This window comes from Macaca nemestrina, chromosome 20, assembly GCF_043159975.1.
Source record: "Macaca nemestrina isolate mMacNem1 chromosome 20, mMacNem.hap1, whole genome shotgun sequence".
In the NCBI taxonomy this organism is placed as follows: domain Eukaryota; kingdom Metazoa; phylum Chordata; class Mammalia; order Primates; family Cercopithecidae; genus Macaca; species Macaca nemestrina.
The window spans coordinates 51,388,899-51,401,885 of NC_092144.1; the positions used below are offsets into that span (position 1 = coordinate 51,388,899).

At 53.4% G+C, this 12,987-nt stretch overlaps 1 protein-coding gene across 3 annotated transcripts in view; it reads right to left on the reverse strand.

Annotated features, from left to right (window-relative positions):
- LOC105495268 (death effector domain containing 2) overlaps window positions 1-12,987 on the reverse strand; it is a 22,403-nt gene continuing 9,416 nt past the window's right edge. For all 3 annotated transcript variants that reach the window (XM_011764574.3, XM_011764573.3, XM_071088202.1), the window contains 2 exons: window positions 11,997-12,137; window positions 1-1,225 (listed from right to left, as the gene is read on the reverse strand). In XM_011764574.3, coding sequence (XP_011762876.2) covers window positions 834-1,225; window positions 11,997-12,137 — 533 coding nt within the window. In that variant the 3' untranslated portion in view covers window positions 1-833. The remainder of the gene's footprint in view (window positions 1,226-11,996; window positions 12,138-12,987) is intronic.

The window sequence follows — 12,987 nt, forward strand, 5'->3', positions numbered from 1 at the left end:
CCCACCTATGCCCTTTCCAGGGCAGTTTAATTGGTATCATTTGTAAAAGATCTTTTCCATTACCCCCAAAGCCTTTGCATTCCCTTTCAAAGAAGGCAGCTGTTTACTGGTTTTGGCCCCATGTGCAACAGTAGGCCTTGGTCTGATGCTGCCACAACACTCCCATGTGACACTCCAGATGACAGTCCAAGTGCAAGTCTATGTCCAGCTCTGGGCAGCAGGGGGAAGGTGAGGAGAGTCAGGTCTGTAAATTGAAGCTGGGCAGGGCCCTGGCTGGCTGGAGATGTGTGGGCAAGGTGAGCAGGCCCCATGTGCACCCCAGCTCCAGTGCCCACTGGTGTGGCTGAAGCCCAGGTTGGGTATGGTCAAATTAGAGGTCCTGAGAGAGAAGCCCTTAGGCCAAAGTGTGTGCTGGGAAGCAGGCCAGGGCAGAGGCCCAGGGAAGATCTCAGCAGGGGCAGTGTGAGCATGAGCAAGTGTGTGCACCTGTGAGCGTGCAGACAGCCCAAGATCAGAGATACAATGTGCAGGGGCCTTTGGTGAATGTGTGGCTGTGCCCCTCCCTTCTGAGATACAGGCCCAGCCCCTGCCTCCAGAGGCTAAGGGAGCACACCTGGGGGTAGGAGGAGTTTGGGAAGGAAACTCAGCTGGAAATGGTTTAGGCCTCAGAGCCCACATCCTGTGGGAGGGGCTGTCAAGGGGCCTGCTGTCCTGGTCCTGTCGAAGTCCTCAGAGATGCTGGAGTGACAGTCCTCTAGGGGTAGAGATGGTCGTCTTCCCAGGAGAAGGTGGCCCAGAGACTCAGAGGTGGGATCAGTCCTGCCAGTCCTGGATCAGGAGGCCTCTGTCGGGCGCCGCCCCCCTTCCTCCTCCATCAGCAACAGGCGGCGCCGGCCAGCCTCATAGTCAGCCTCATCCACACTGACCAGCAGGCGAACAGCCTCCCGGCCCACAGCCTCTCGCAGGGCCTCAGTCAGGAACACGCCCCGCAGGGCCTGCAGCAGGGCGCCACTCAGGTAGTCGCCCCAGAAGGCGTCCAGATAAGAGAGCTCTGAGAACTTGATGTCACAAACCACGGAGCCCAGGTCCCTTGAGCGCAGCACCGCGGTGGCCTGACCAAACACATCCAGCTGCCGAGCCAGCGCCTGGGGCCGCCGGGATGCCACGCCCTGCTCCAAGGCCGGCCCATGCTCGCAGTACTCCGCTCGAACCCGGAGCCGGATGTCTGCAGGGGAAGGAGGGATTTGTCAGGGAGGGGGCCAACACTAGACACACTGCTTACGGGGACCACCACCACCCTTCCTCCCTCCAGCCTTCTCCCTCCACCCACTTCCGGTAGCCACACCCTAGTCCTGACACAGCCTCCCCAGCTCTGTGGGTTCCCTGACCAAGTACATCCTCCTCCTCTCCAGCCCCACCACCTCCTCACTGCTCCAACAAGCCTCTCCCCTGCCAGGGGTGCTCTTTCCCTTGATCTGCACAACACTTGCTCCCTCTCTTCCTGCAGGTCTTTGATCAAAAGCCACCTTTCCAACAAGGCCCACCTAGACCAACCTATTTACAACTGTAACCACCCACCCAGCCCTCTCCACAGCACACCAGGTCCCACACCCTGCTCCATTTTTTTGTCCAAGGCACTTATCACCTTCTAACCTCCTCTGTCAGTTACTATCTGGTCATCATCTGTCTCTACACTCAGTGTGGAGAGACAGATGACAGGAAGGAGAGGGTTTTTGTCTGTTTTGTTCACTTGTGTAACTGTGGCACATAGTGGGGGCTCAATATGTATTTGTGAAGAACTAATGCATGAACTAAAGGACTTGCCTTTAGGCAACCAGCCTCACACCTAGCCCCCAAATAATGAGATTCACATGGTGCCAGCCACATCCCCATCCCTCCCATGCACCTGAGCCACCACTGCGGACGCGCAGGGTCCTGACCAGGCCAGGGAGGCTTGCGGCTGGACCTGTGCTGGCTCTACTGGGAGTCAGGTGCTCTCTTGCCACAGAGCTACTAAGATGATGGGCTGGAAGCCCAGAGCTGCTGGGGGCCACTGTGCCAAGAGGAGAGAAGGAAGCCTACATAGGGCCAGCCGCGGAGAGAAAAAGATTCCTGAGGTCATCACATTAGCCCATGATCGTAGCTGGATTTTCAGCTACACTCAACTCCCCTTTTTGCTAAAGCCAGTTTGAGTTGGTTTCTGTCACAGCTGTCCCCACATATGCCCAAATGAGGTGGCAGCTGTGCACAGGGGACAGGACACTGGACTTCTGAGGCTATCCTGTAATCATGAACTTCGCTTACCACCTCTCTTCCAGGATTTCTGAATTCTCACCCATCACCTGGGCTAGAGACAGTACCCCAATTCTCTCTACACACCCAGTGAGGCTGTCCTGAGGATTAGCTGTGAGCCAGAAATAGCAGTAGCCAACACTTTCAGAGTGCTGACTATCTGCCAGGCGCTACACCAAGTACTTGAATCACAGAAACTCATTTAACCTACAAATGACCCTGTGGGACAGGCCCTATTACCTCCAACTTACAGATGAAGAAATGGAGGCCAAGAGAAATGAAGTGACTCACCCAAGGTCACATGGCCAGGCAATGGCAGTGCCTGACAGAGGTCATTTAACCTCCTATGTCCCTGAGAGTAGGCTCCTCAATTAATGAAGTGGATTCCCACACAGGAGCCTTCAGCAGTGTGACCTGTGACAAGTCACAACCTCTCTGAGCATGGGTTCCTGCCTAAACAAGGGGACAATTCCTGCTGTGAGGAGCTGTTAAGAAGATTAAAAAGAGCAATGGATGGAAAGGAACAAGCTAACACTGCACACAGCGTCCAAGGGGTGCTCCTGGAATGGCAGCCATCAACCCCTCTGATATGCCAATTACCTGACCCTTGGGGATGCAGTAGAATCAGCCCTGTGGGGCAGGGGCCACCGTTAGCCCACTTGACAGATAAGGAAACGAGGCTCTGGGAGGGAACGTCTCATGCTGTGGCTCTCTTCAACTTTCATAGACCATGTCAGCCACTGAGCAGAAAAGAGAAGGCAAGGCCCCTGCTCCCCAAGACAACCTCACAGCCCTGCCCACTTCCTCCTCCCACCCCAAACCCTTCCTCTTTCTGGCTCTAGGGGAACCCCATCCTCTCCACTCAATGCCCAGGGAAGCCTGCCCGGCCTCAGCCCCCGGGCCCTCCCACGGCATTCAGGCCCAGCTGTCTCCATCCAGAGGACCAGGTCCTTGACTGAGTCCTTGACTCCAGTAAGCAACTGGCCATGACCTCAATCAATGTGGGTAGGAAAGCAGGGGGCTGGGAGAAGCAGCGCCTGTTCCAGGCCACACAGGGGTGGCTGGCCACAGAGGCAGGGCAGGGTGGCAGAGTCCTACAGACCTTGAGGTGAGTCCCAGCTCTGCCACTCTCTAAGCTGTGGGGCCTTGGGCATGTGACCTCACCTCTCTGAACCTGTTTCCCCATCTGACACACAAACAAACAAGAGGTCCCTGCTGCACATTGAGGTCACAAGGATTAAATGAGGCAACTCGTAAAATGCTTGACTCACAGCCCTACGACAAAGAAGGCTCCCAGAAACAGGAACTGTAATTTCGACACCCACCTCCCTACCACTATGGCCCTCACCCAGGCCTTCACCTCTCTCTCATGGGTCCCTAAGCCAACCTCCTCCTTGGACTCCTCCAACCCCTCCCATGTCCCCCCATACCCTGCACTCGAGTCACAAGAAAATGTTCCCAACAAGAGCCTTACTTAGAAAATGACCTGTCTACCTCCTCCATCCAGAACACTTGCCAAGGCTCAGCTAGTGAGTTGAGTCCTCTCTCAGTTTGTCCTTCTCCCCAGCGTGAACCTCTGGTGTAAATTCTCAATTCACCCAGAGCCCCTACCATGTCACAGTGGACAGGGGAAAGGGACAAGGCCAGAGCAGATCTCTGTGCCCCCGTTGAATCTTTTTTTTTTTTTTTTTTTTTGAGACAGAGTCTCGCTCTGTTGCCCAAGCTGGAGTGCAGTGGCATGAACTCGGCTCACTGCAAGCTCCGCCTCGTGGGTTCATGCCATTCTCCTGCCTCAGCCAGCGGAGTAGCTGGGACTACAGGCGCCCACCACTGCGACCGGTTAATTTTTGTGTTTTTTTTTTTTTTTTTTGAGACTGAGTCTCGCTCTGTCGCCCAGGCTGCAGTGCAGTGACCGGATCGCAGCTCACTGCAAGCTCCGCCTCCCGGGTTCACGCCATTCTCCTGCCTCAGCCTCCCGAGTAGCTGGGACTACAGGCGCCCGCCACCTCGCCCGGCTAGTTTTTCGTATTTTCAGTAGAGACGGGGTTTCACCGTGTTAGCCAGGATGGTCTCGATCTCCTGACCTCGTGATCCGCCCGTCTCAGCCTCCCAAAGTGCTGGGATTACAGGCTTGAGCCACTGCGCCCAGCCACGACCGGTTAATTTTTTTGTATTTTTGGTAGAGACGGGGGTTTCACTGTGTTAGCCAGGATGGTCTCGATCTCCTGACCTTGTGATCCGCCCGCCTCGGCCTCCCAAAAAGCTGGGATTACAGGCGTGAGCCACCGCGCCCGGCCTCAATCTCTTATTCAACAGATATTTCATGAATGCCAGGCATGCTACAGTGACACGAGGGCCCTGCCACAAGTGGGACGGGGAGACGTGTAACCCACAGTTAGGAAGCACTCCCCACAAGCCAGGCTCTACTCAAGGGCTTTCCTCTCTCAGCCCATCTAATCCTCAGAGCACTTCATCAGCCCCGTTTTCAGATGAGCAAATCCTTCAGCAGACCACACTCCCACCTCTGAGCTGGAAAGCACGATCATGGTGCACAGGGAAAAGACAGGGAGGTGCCACCAGGCAATAGGAGAAGGTGAGCCTTCTCTGAGCCTCTGCTCCACCCTTAGCACCCAATCATGTGCTTTACCCCTCCCCAAAATAATCACAACAGGTGACACCTGCATATAGCTTTTACTATGGGCTGGCACAGTACTACATACTTCACATCTGCCGACCCCTTGGATTGTCCCCACAACCTTATGAAGTGATGCTATTATCCCTTTTCTGCAGATGGGGAAATTGAGGCACACAAGTTGAGTCACCTGCCTAAGGCCACCAGACAGGAAATGGCAGAGCTGGAATTTTACCTGAAGTATTGGTTCCTGCATCTGCGCTCTTAACTACCCCATCCTGTTTGCTACCTCACACAGAACCATACACATCAAATACACAACTAAAAGACATCTGAGGGCCAGCAGAGAAAATTAGACAGAGCAAGTTATAGTTCAGATTGAAAGGATCAGAGATCTCTCTAGAAAATGACATCTGAAGTAAAATGTGAAGGAGGACAAGTAGGTTTAGAAAGAAAAACAAGAGAGAAAAAAAGAATGGCATTCTCAGGAGAGATGAGCATTCATGGAAGTCCAGAGAGGAAATGAACTTCAGGCCTGCACAGGCTGAGGGGCCGGTGTGGCAGGAACGTGGAGGGCAGAAGGGCACTAGAGGAGAACTGGCAGCCAGGTCAGGGAGGCTGATCTCAATCCCAATCGCCAGCAGACTCAAGATTCTATGGCCTCTGGAGGTGACCACACCTCTCTGCACCTCGGTGGCCTCCTGTGTAAAACAAGGCTCCCCCTAGCAGCCGCCCACATGGGGCTATTGTGATAATTTGGGGCTGAATGCAAGGAAAGAGGGGAGGCCAGGAAGGCCAGGCATGCAGAGAGGACAAGAGGCAGGACCTGCTGACTTAGGGACGACTCCAGCTGTGCTGTGAAGTGGCAGGTGAGTAGAAACAGGGCCACGGCAGCAGGTGGGGAAGGGTCACAAGTGGCTGTCCAGGATGAGAGCAGTAGACACGGAGAGCAGTGGAGGAACTGTCCAGTGTGGCCCTGAGTAGGGAGGCGGGAAGAGTATCCAGCACCATGTGTGCTGGACCGGGAGCTGGCTGCATCTTTTCCACTTTGGCAGCTGTGGGGAAAAGTTCCCTGTCCCTGGGAGGGCAGGGGCAGGTGCCATGCCTTCCTAGAGAGGAGAGCTGCTCCTGCTTCCTCCACGCAGGTGGGCCCGGCACCCTTTTGTCCCCCACCCCCACCTCACCAGTCTCTCTTCGGGGCAGATGGGACATCAAGTGAAATGGGCTACTCAGTGGGGGACCAGGGCGAAGTTCGAGGGAGCAGGTCCTGGGCTGGGTGTGTCTGGGAGCCCAGAGATGAACTTCATTCAAGTCCTCTCTCCAAGAGTTCCTAGTTGGGTGATGATCAGGTTTGGATGTGAGTTCTCTCCCAATCTCATGCTGAAATGTGACTCCAATATTGTAGGTGGGGCCTGATGGAAGGTGTTGGATCATGGGGCTGGGTCCCTCATGAATCCCTTGATGACGAGTGAGTTCTTGCTCTGGTATTTCCCGTGACTGCTGGTTAAGTGTGTGGCAGCTCCCCCACCCCCCACCTCTTGCCATGTGACAAGCCAGCTCCCTTTGGCCTTCCACCATGAGTGGAAGCTTCCGGAGGTCCTCAACAGAAGCAGATGCTGGCATCATGCTTCTTATACAGCCTGAAGAAGCGTGAGCCAAATAAACCTCTTTTCTTTACAAATTACACAGTCTCAGGTATTTCTTTATAGCAACACAAAAATGAACTAACACAGGTGGGCTGGGGAAAAAGAGGACCTGTGCTTCCACAGTACTGGAGGGCTTCCAGCCTTGCTGGAGAGAGGTGGCCAATGTGCTTCAGTGGAGAGACCCCACACCTGCCCCTGCCACCACACCAGGACCAGCACCAGCCCCCTCTGGACAATGGTGGGACCCCTCCCAGCATCCTGGCTTGCCTCACTCATCTCTTCTCCACAACAAAGCCAGCATCATCATGTCAAATGGAAAGTTCTTCAACTCCTACTGAACTACTGATTTGAGGCAATGAGGAGAAGCTGCCTCCAACTCCAGAGAGGGATAAGCAGCCATCACCTGCTTCCTGATGGAGGGGCACAACACACCCTCAGAAGCAGGCTTGAGGAAAACAAAACATCAAACCAGAATCTGATCAAGCCTCTCCAGACCCTACTACCAATCTTCAGGAAATACAAAAGACAGGGTAGAACACACTGAATCAACCCTACTGCAGGATACAGTCAGCAAAATCCAGTCTTCGGGAAATGCTACGGGACAACTGCTTTCAAAAAATACAATGCAAGGCAGAGAAAGACAGATGGTAGGGGAAAGGACAGACTTCAGAGAACCTACACTTATGAGACAACTGAAAATCTGAGCACTGATCAGATATTTGATAGTAAGGAGTTATTAATCTTTTTTGGTGTGAAACCCTATTTTTATCTTTGGCCAGCCACAGTGGCTCACACCTGTAATCCCAACACTTTGGGAGGCCGAGGCAGGCAGATCACCTGAGGTCGGGAGTTCGAGACCAGCCTGACCAACATGGAGAAACCCCATCTCTACTAAAAATACAAAATTAGCCAGGTGTGATAGCATATGCCTGTAATGCTAGCTACTCGGGAGGCTGAGGCAGGAGAATCGCTCCAACCCGAGAGGCAGAGGTTGCAATGAGCTGAGATCGTGTCATTGCACTCCAGCCTGGGCAACAAAAGCAAAACTCCATCTCAAAAACATAAAATACACAGGGAAACATCTACAGATGACATCATAGGGCAACCAGAATTGACTCCAAAATTCCTAATTATCCTAAGTTGAGATCAGTCATGAGTTGACAATGGCTGAAGCTAGTCTATTCACTTTGGTATATTTTCCACAGAAAAAATTGCAGGGGCCAGGCGGTGGCTCATGCCTGTAATCCCAGCACTTTGGGAGGCCAAGGCAGGTGAATCGCTTTGAGCTCAGGAGTTCAAGACCAGCCTGGGCAACAGGGCAAGACCGTGCCTCTAAAAAAAAAAAACACAGAAATTAGCTAGGCATGGTGGGTGATGTTTGCAGTCCTAGCTACTCAGGAGTCTGAGGCTGGAGAATCACTTGACCTGGGAAGCGGAGGTTGCAGTGAGCTGAGATTGAGCCACTGTGCTCCAGCCTGGGTGACAGACTGAGACCCTGTCTCATAATTAAAAAAAAAAAAAAAAAAAAAAATTGCAGGGGAGAAGCAAAACTGATCCTGTCATTCAAATCCTCCAACTGCTTTCCATAATTAAAAGAAATGCAAAACCCAGGCCCCGCAGGATCTGCCCTGGTTCCCTCTCCTAGGGGTCTCCTCCATTCCTGCCAGTTTCCTTGCCATCCTCCACGCTTCGCTTGAGCACTGGCACGTCCCACTTGGGCCTGTGCTCCCGCTGTCCTCTCCATCGGGAACATCCTTTCCCTGACATCTGAAATCTCTCCCTTGGCTTTCTCCCGCCAGAACACAAGCTCAATGAGGGCAGGGCCTCCCATCCCTGCTAACCTAGCAAATACTAAACACTCTATAAATACATATGGAATAAACAAATAAACAAACCCAAGTTTCAGTCCAGCTCTGCCCCCTGCCACTGAGACTAGTGACTGCCTTTCCCTGAGCATGCCTCTTCCTTTGCAAGATGTCACCCCACCTCAATGGCTGTCTTGAGAACTCACGGCCAGGTGTGTAGTGCCCACCACAGACCCTGAGAAGGACACGGTCGCTCAGATGTCCTGTGTCCAAGCCTAGGACCACCAAGGTGCCCTTCCTCACTGTCTCAGGCAGTTGGGAGTTTGTCTAGTTCTATCCCTCAATGGAGGGCAGCTGGCGGGGAGTCACAGGTATCACAGCTGAAGAGGGGTTAAGAATGGCAGGCCTCTTCTTCAGTCAGGCCTTCCACCTCTGGCATTTGGCCTCTCTAAAAGTAAGCCATCCCCTTTTTTTTTTTTTTTTTTTTTTTGGAGACGGAGCCTATATCTGTTGCCCAGGCTGTAGTGGTGCAGTGGTGCGATCTCGACTCACTGCAACCTCTGCCTTCTGGGTTCACTCCATTCTCCTGCTGAGTAGCTGGGACTACAGGCACCCACCACAACGCCCTGCTAATTTTGTGTGTGTGTGAGTGTGTGTGTGTGTGTGTGTGTGTGTGTGTGTGTTTGGTAGAGACGGGGTTTCACCGGGTTAGCCAGGATGGTCTCCATCTCTTGATCTCGTGATCCGCCCGCCTCGGCCTCCCAAAGTGCTGGGATTACAGGCGTGAGCCACTGTGCCTGGCCGCCATCCCATTTTCCAGAGGGAAAAACAGGAGCCCAGATGGGGAGAACCTCACTCCAGCCCCACCCTGCCCGGTGAGTCAGCAGTCAGACCTGCTCACCCATCTCCCACAGAGGCCTAGCCATGCCCTGGTTAACAACCTCCTCGCCTCGGGAAACATTCGAAGCCTCCCTTGGTCTGTTCCTGTCTTCCTTGAGGCAATGACTCCCTCACCTGCCCAGCCAGCCTGGTGGCTCTGGGAATTACTGGCTGATTCGAGGGGGAGTCACACCAGGCAACCACCCCCTCAAACTCTGCCCCACAAGCCCCCGTAGCTGCCTGGACCTAGGGCTGGCTCTCTAGGTCTGTTCCTTCTGACAGCACCCAGCACAGGTATCTGCTGCCTCATCTACAAAGTGGGCATGATGCCCACTCCCTGGAGGGCCATCATGGGCACTAGGAGGGGGCAGGTGTGCATGCTTTGTGGGCTGGAGAAAGCTCTGCAGATGGCAGAAGGAAGCACCTCCAGGCCAAGGTCTCCTGGAAGATGGGACACGCCAGCATCTCACCAGCTCCAACTAGGCCGCCTGACCTCCGGCTTCCACACTGGCCTCCTCCACTGAACCCTTCCACCTTGAGCACCTGCCGCTTCCCCCAAGTGCCTCCTCCCCTCCCTCAGCAGCCTCAGCCCTCCACAGGGGCTCAGCACCACCCCTAGCCTCATGTTTCATTAGGGCACTTGTCACTAGCTGATGCCACCTGCTATGCTGGCTTATTTTCGAGTTATCTGTCTCGCCCACTATAATGTAAACTTCTGGAGGCTGAGGAATTTCTTCACCTGGTCCAATTCTGTGCCCTCCGTGCCTGGAACAGTGCTTGGTATAGAGAAGATACTCACTAATAAAAACTGGATGAAGGAATTAACAAATAAACCCTTCTATGGCTCCCCCACCCACCGCCCCCTGGAATAAAATCCAAACCTTCAAGGGCCCCTGCCTGCTTCATCTCAACCCGCTCTCACCCACAAAGCCTCTGCTCCAGACAGACTCAGCCCTGACCACATCCGGCTAGGGACTGCACACATAAGTCACTCTGCCAGGATCACCCTTTCCAGCTCCTCTTCCAGCTTCCTTGAGCTTGTTCTAGACATGGCACCTTCACAAGGAAACTGGGGCTGGTCAGGGGACTCCCTGCACACGCCAGAGCCCCTGCACTCACGATGCCTGTGCCACTTGTCACACCAGCCTGGCTGCCACTTTTCTGATCTGTCTTCTCTGCAGTCTGAGAGCTCGAAGACCATATTTGATCCCTTCTGTGTTTCCAAAGGCTGCCCAACTAGACAAAGGAGTACTACAGTTGAGGGGGTGCTCATGGCTGTGTCCCCCCCACAGGACCAAGTGGAATTTCTCAAGGGCAAGGTCAAAGTAGTCTCACAGCAGAGTCCCCAACCCACTGTGTCTACAGTCAGCCCTATGGCCAGTGCCCTTCTTTACTTCCTAGGTCACTTCTCACCCTCTCCAACACGACCCCCAGGCCAGACCTCTGCCCAGTCCTTCTCTGCAGACCTCACAGCCTCTTCAAGCGATTAATCTACTTAACACACACCTAGCAGAGCACCTACTAGATGCCCAGTGCGTGCTAAACACTTTGAAAACCCTAACTTGCTTAATAACTGATTTTCCAGATGGAGTTAGAGTTCCTTGAAGAGGTATCACATCATGTCACCCTCCTGCTCAAAACCCATTGACAGTGCCTGGTGCATGGAATAAAATCCAAACTGTCATCCCTGCCGTGATCCTCCAGGCCCAGCTGCTCCGGCCCCAGCCTGGCTCCTCCACATGCTCCCACCCTCTCTTCGTGGCGCTTATCATTGTCTAAAATGATCTTCAGTCTCACTGGTCACCTGACTAGGTCAGCTCCATAAGATCGGGAACCCTCGCTGCAGCACTCCTGCCCCAGGCATACTGCGCAGCAACAGTGAGAACAATAAACCCTCGTACAGCGTGTGCCAGGTTGGGCGCTGCTCCAGGCATACCGTGGGTAAATCTGTTTTCTCCCAACAATCCAAACAGGGAGGCGATTATCAGCCTCACTTTACAGATGTGGAAACTGAGGTGGATGGCTGGACGCGGTGGCTCACACCTGTAATCCCAGAACTTTGGAAAGCCGAGGCAGGTGGATCACTTGATGTCAGGAGTTCGAGACCAGCCTGGCCAACATGGTGAAACCCGTCTCTACTAAAAATACAAAAATCAGCTGGGCGTGGCAGTGGGTGCCAGTAATCCCAGCTACTTAGGAGGCTGAGGCAGGAGAACTGCTGAGCCCAGGAGGCGGAGGTTGCAGTAAGGCAAGATCACGCCACTGCACTCCAGCCTGAGAGACAGCGTCTCAAAAAAAAAAAAAAAGAAATGAAATGAAACTGAGGCAGAGGTTCAATTACTGGCCTGAGGTTGGACAACTTATTTAAGTGCCAAGACCAGGATGTAAATCAGGCAGCCTGATCCAGGATCGTCGTTTTTTTAGCCTGTGATATGCTGCCACTGCACAAGAAACGTCTGAATAAGTAAACCCAGGCAGATGTTTACTGAATACACAACTGAAACTAGGGCAGGGGGTTGTCAGGAAAGGCTTCCCGAAGGAGGTGGCACAAGATCTGATCCTTCAACGATGGACAGGATGCAGACAGGCAAGATGGCAAGAGAAAGGACAAGAATTCCACTGTGGTGAATGAGAGCTGCCACCCATCTGCCAAGTGTGTCATATGCCCCAGAAAAATGCTCATTTCTCCCACCCTCTGTAGCCCGCCCGGGGCACGCATTGCCAAGGCCTGCAGACACCTACCACAGGTCACTTTGCCTTCGGAGGAAGGTCTGGCGGGCTCTGGCTGCTGCTGGGGTGCGGCTGGAGCCCCTCTCCGCCGCCGTCTGGCACCACCACTGGGCCGGCCTCGACTCCGCCGCTGCCGCTTGGTTGGGGGGGAGCCTGAGGAGAAAAAAATGGGGCAAGTTGAGGACTAGGATGACAGCTAGAGTGCCCAGCTGTATGCCTGGAAAATAACTCAAGGTGTTCTTGGTGCTGAGCCCCTGACTGAGCCACTCTGCCTCCCTTCTTCAGTGGCCCTTTCTAAAAGATGAAGAGTACCAACTAGTATCATCTAGGAAGGGCACATGAATACACCCTACCATGCTGCAGCAGGCCCACTCCAGGTGTGATGGGACCCTAGAGAAATCTCTGCACACTTACACCAGGAGACAAACACGACAACCGCCACCAGGGCATCGTTTATCACGATGAAAACCTGGGAACAACATATCTGGCAAGAAAAAACAGGAATATAGGGAGATCTCCAAGATAGACTGTTTAAGGATTTAAAGCAAGATACAAATAAGTGTGTACAATGTGCTGCACTTTGCATAAGAAAAGAAGGAAATTAAGATTATATATATTTGCAAAATGAAACACTGGAAGCACAGACTAGAAATGAATGAACTGGGGGTGACGGGCACCCAACAGTAGAAATGACATGTCTAAAAACACTTTTCTTTTTTTTTTCTTTTTTTTTTTGAGACAGAACCTCGCTCTGTCTCCCAGGCTGGAGTGCAGTGGCACCATCTCGGCTCACTGCAAGCTCCGCCACCCGGGTTCACGCCATTCTCCCACCTCAGCCTCCCGAGTAGCTGGGACTACAGACGCCCACCACCACGCCCGGCTAATTTTTTGTATTTTTTAGTAGAGACGGGGTTTCACAGCATTAACCAGGATGGTCTCCATCTCCTAACCTTGTGATCCGCCCGCCTCGGCCTCCCAAAGTGCTGGGATTACAGGCGTGAGC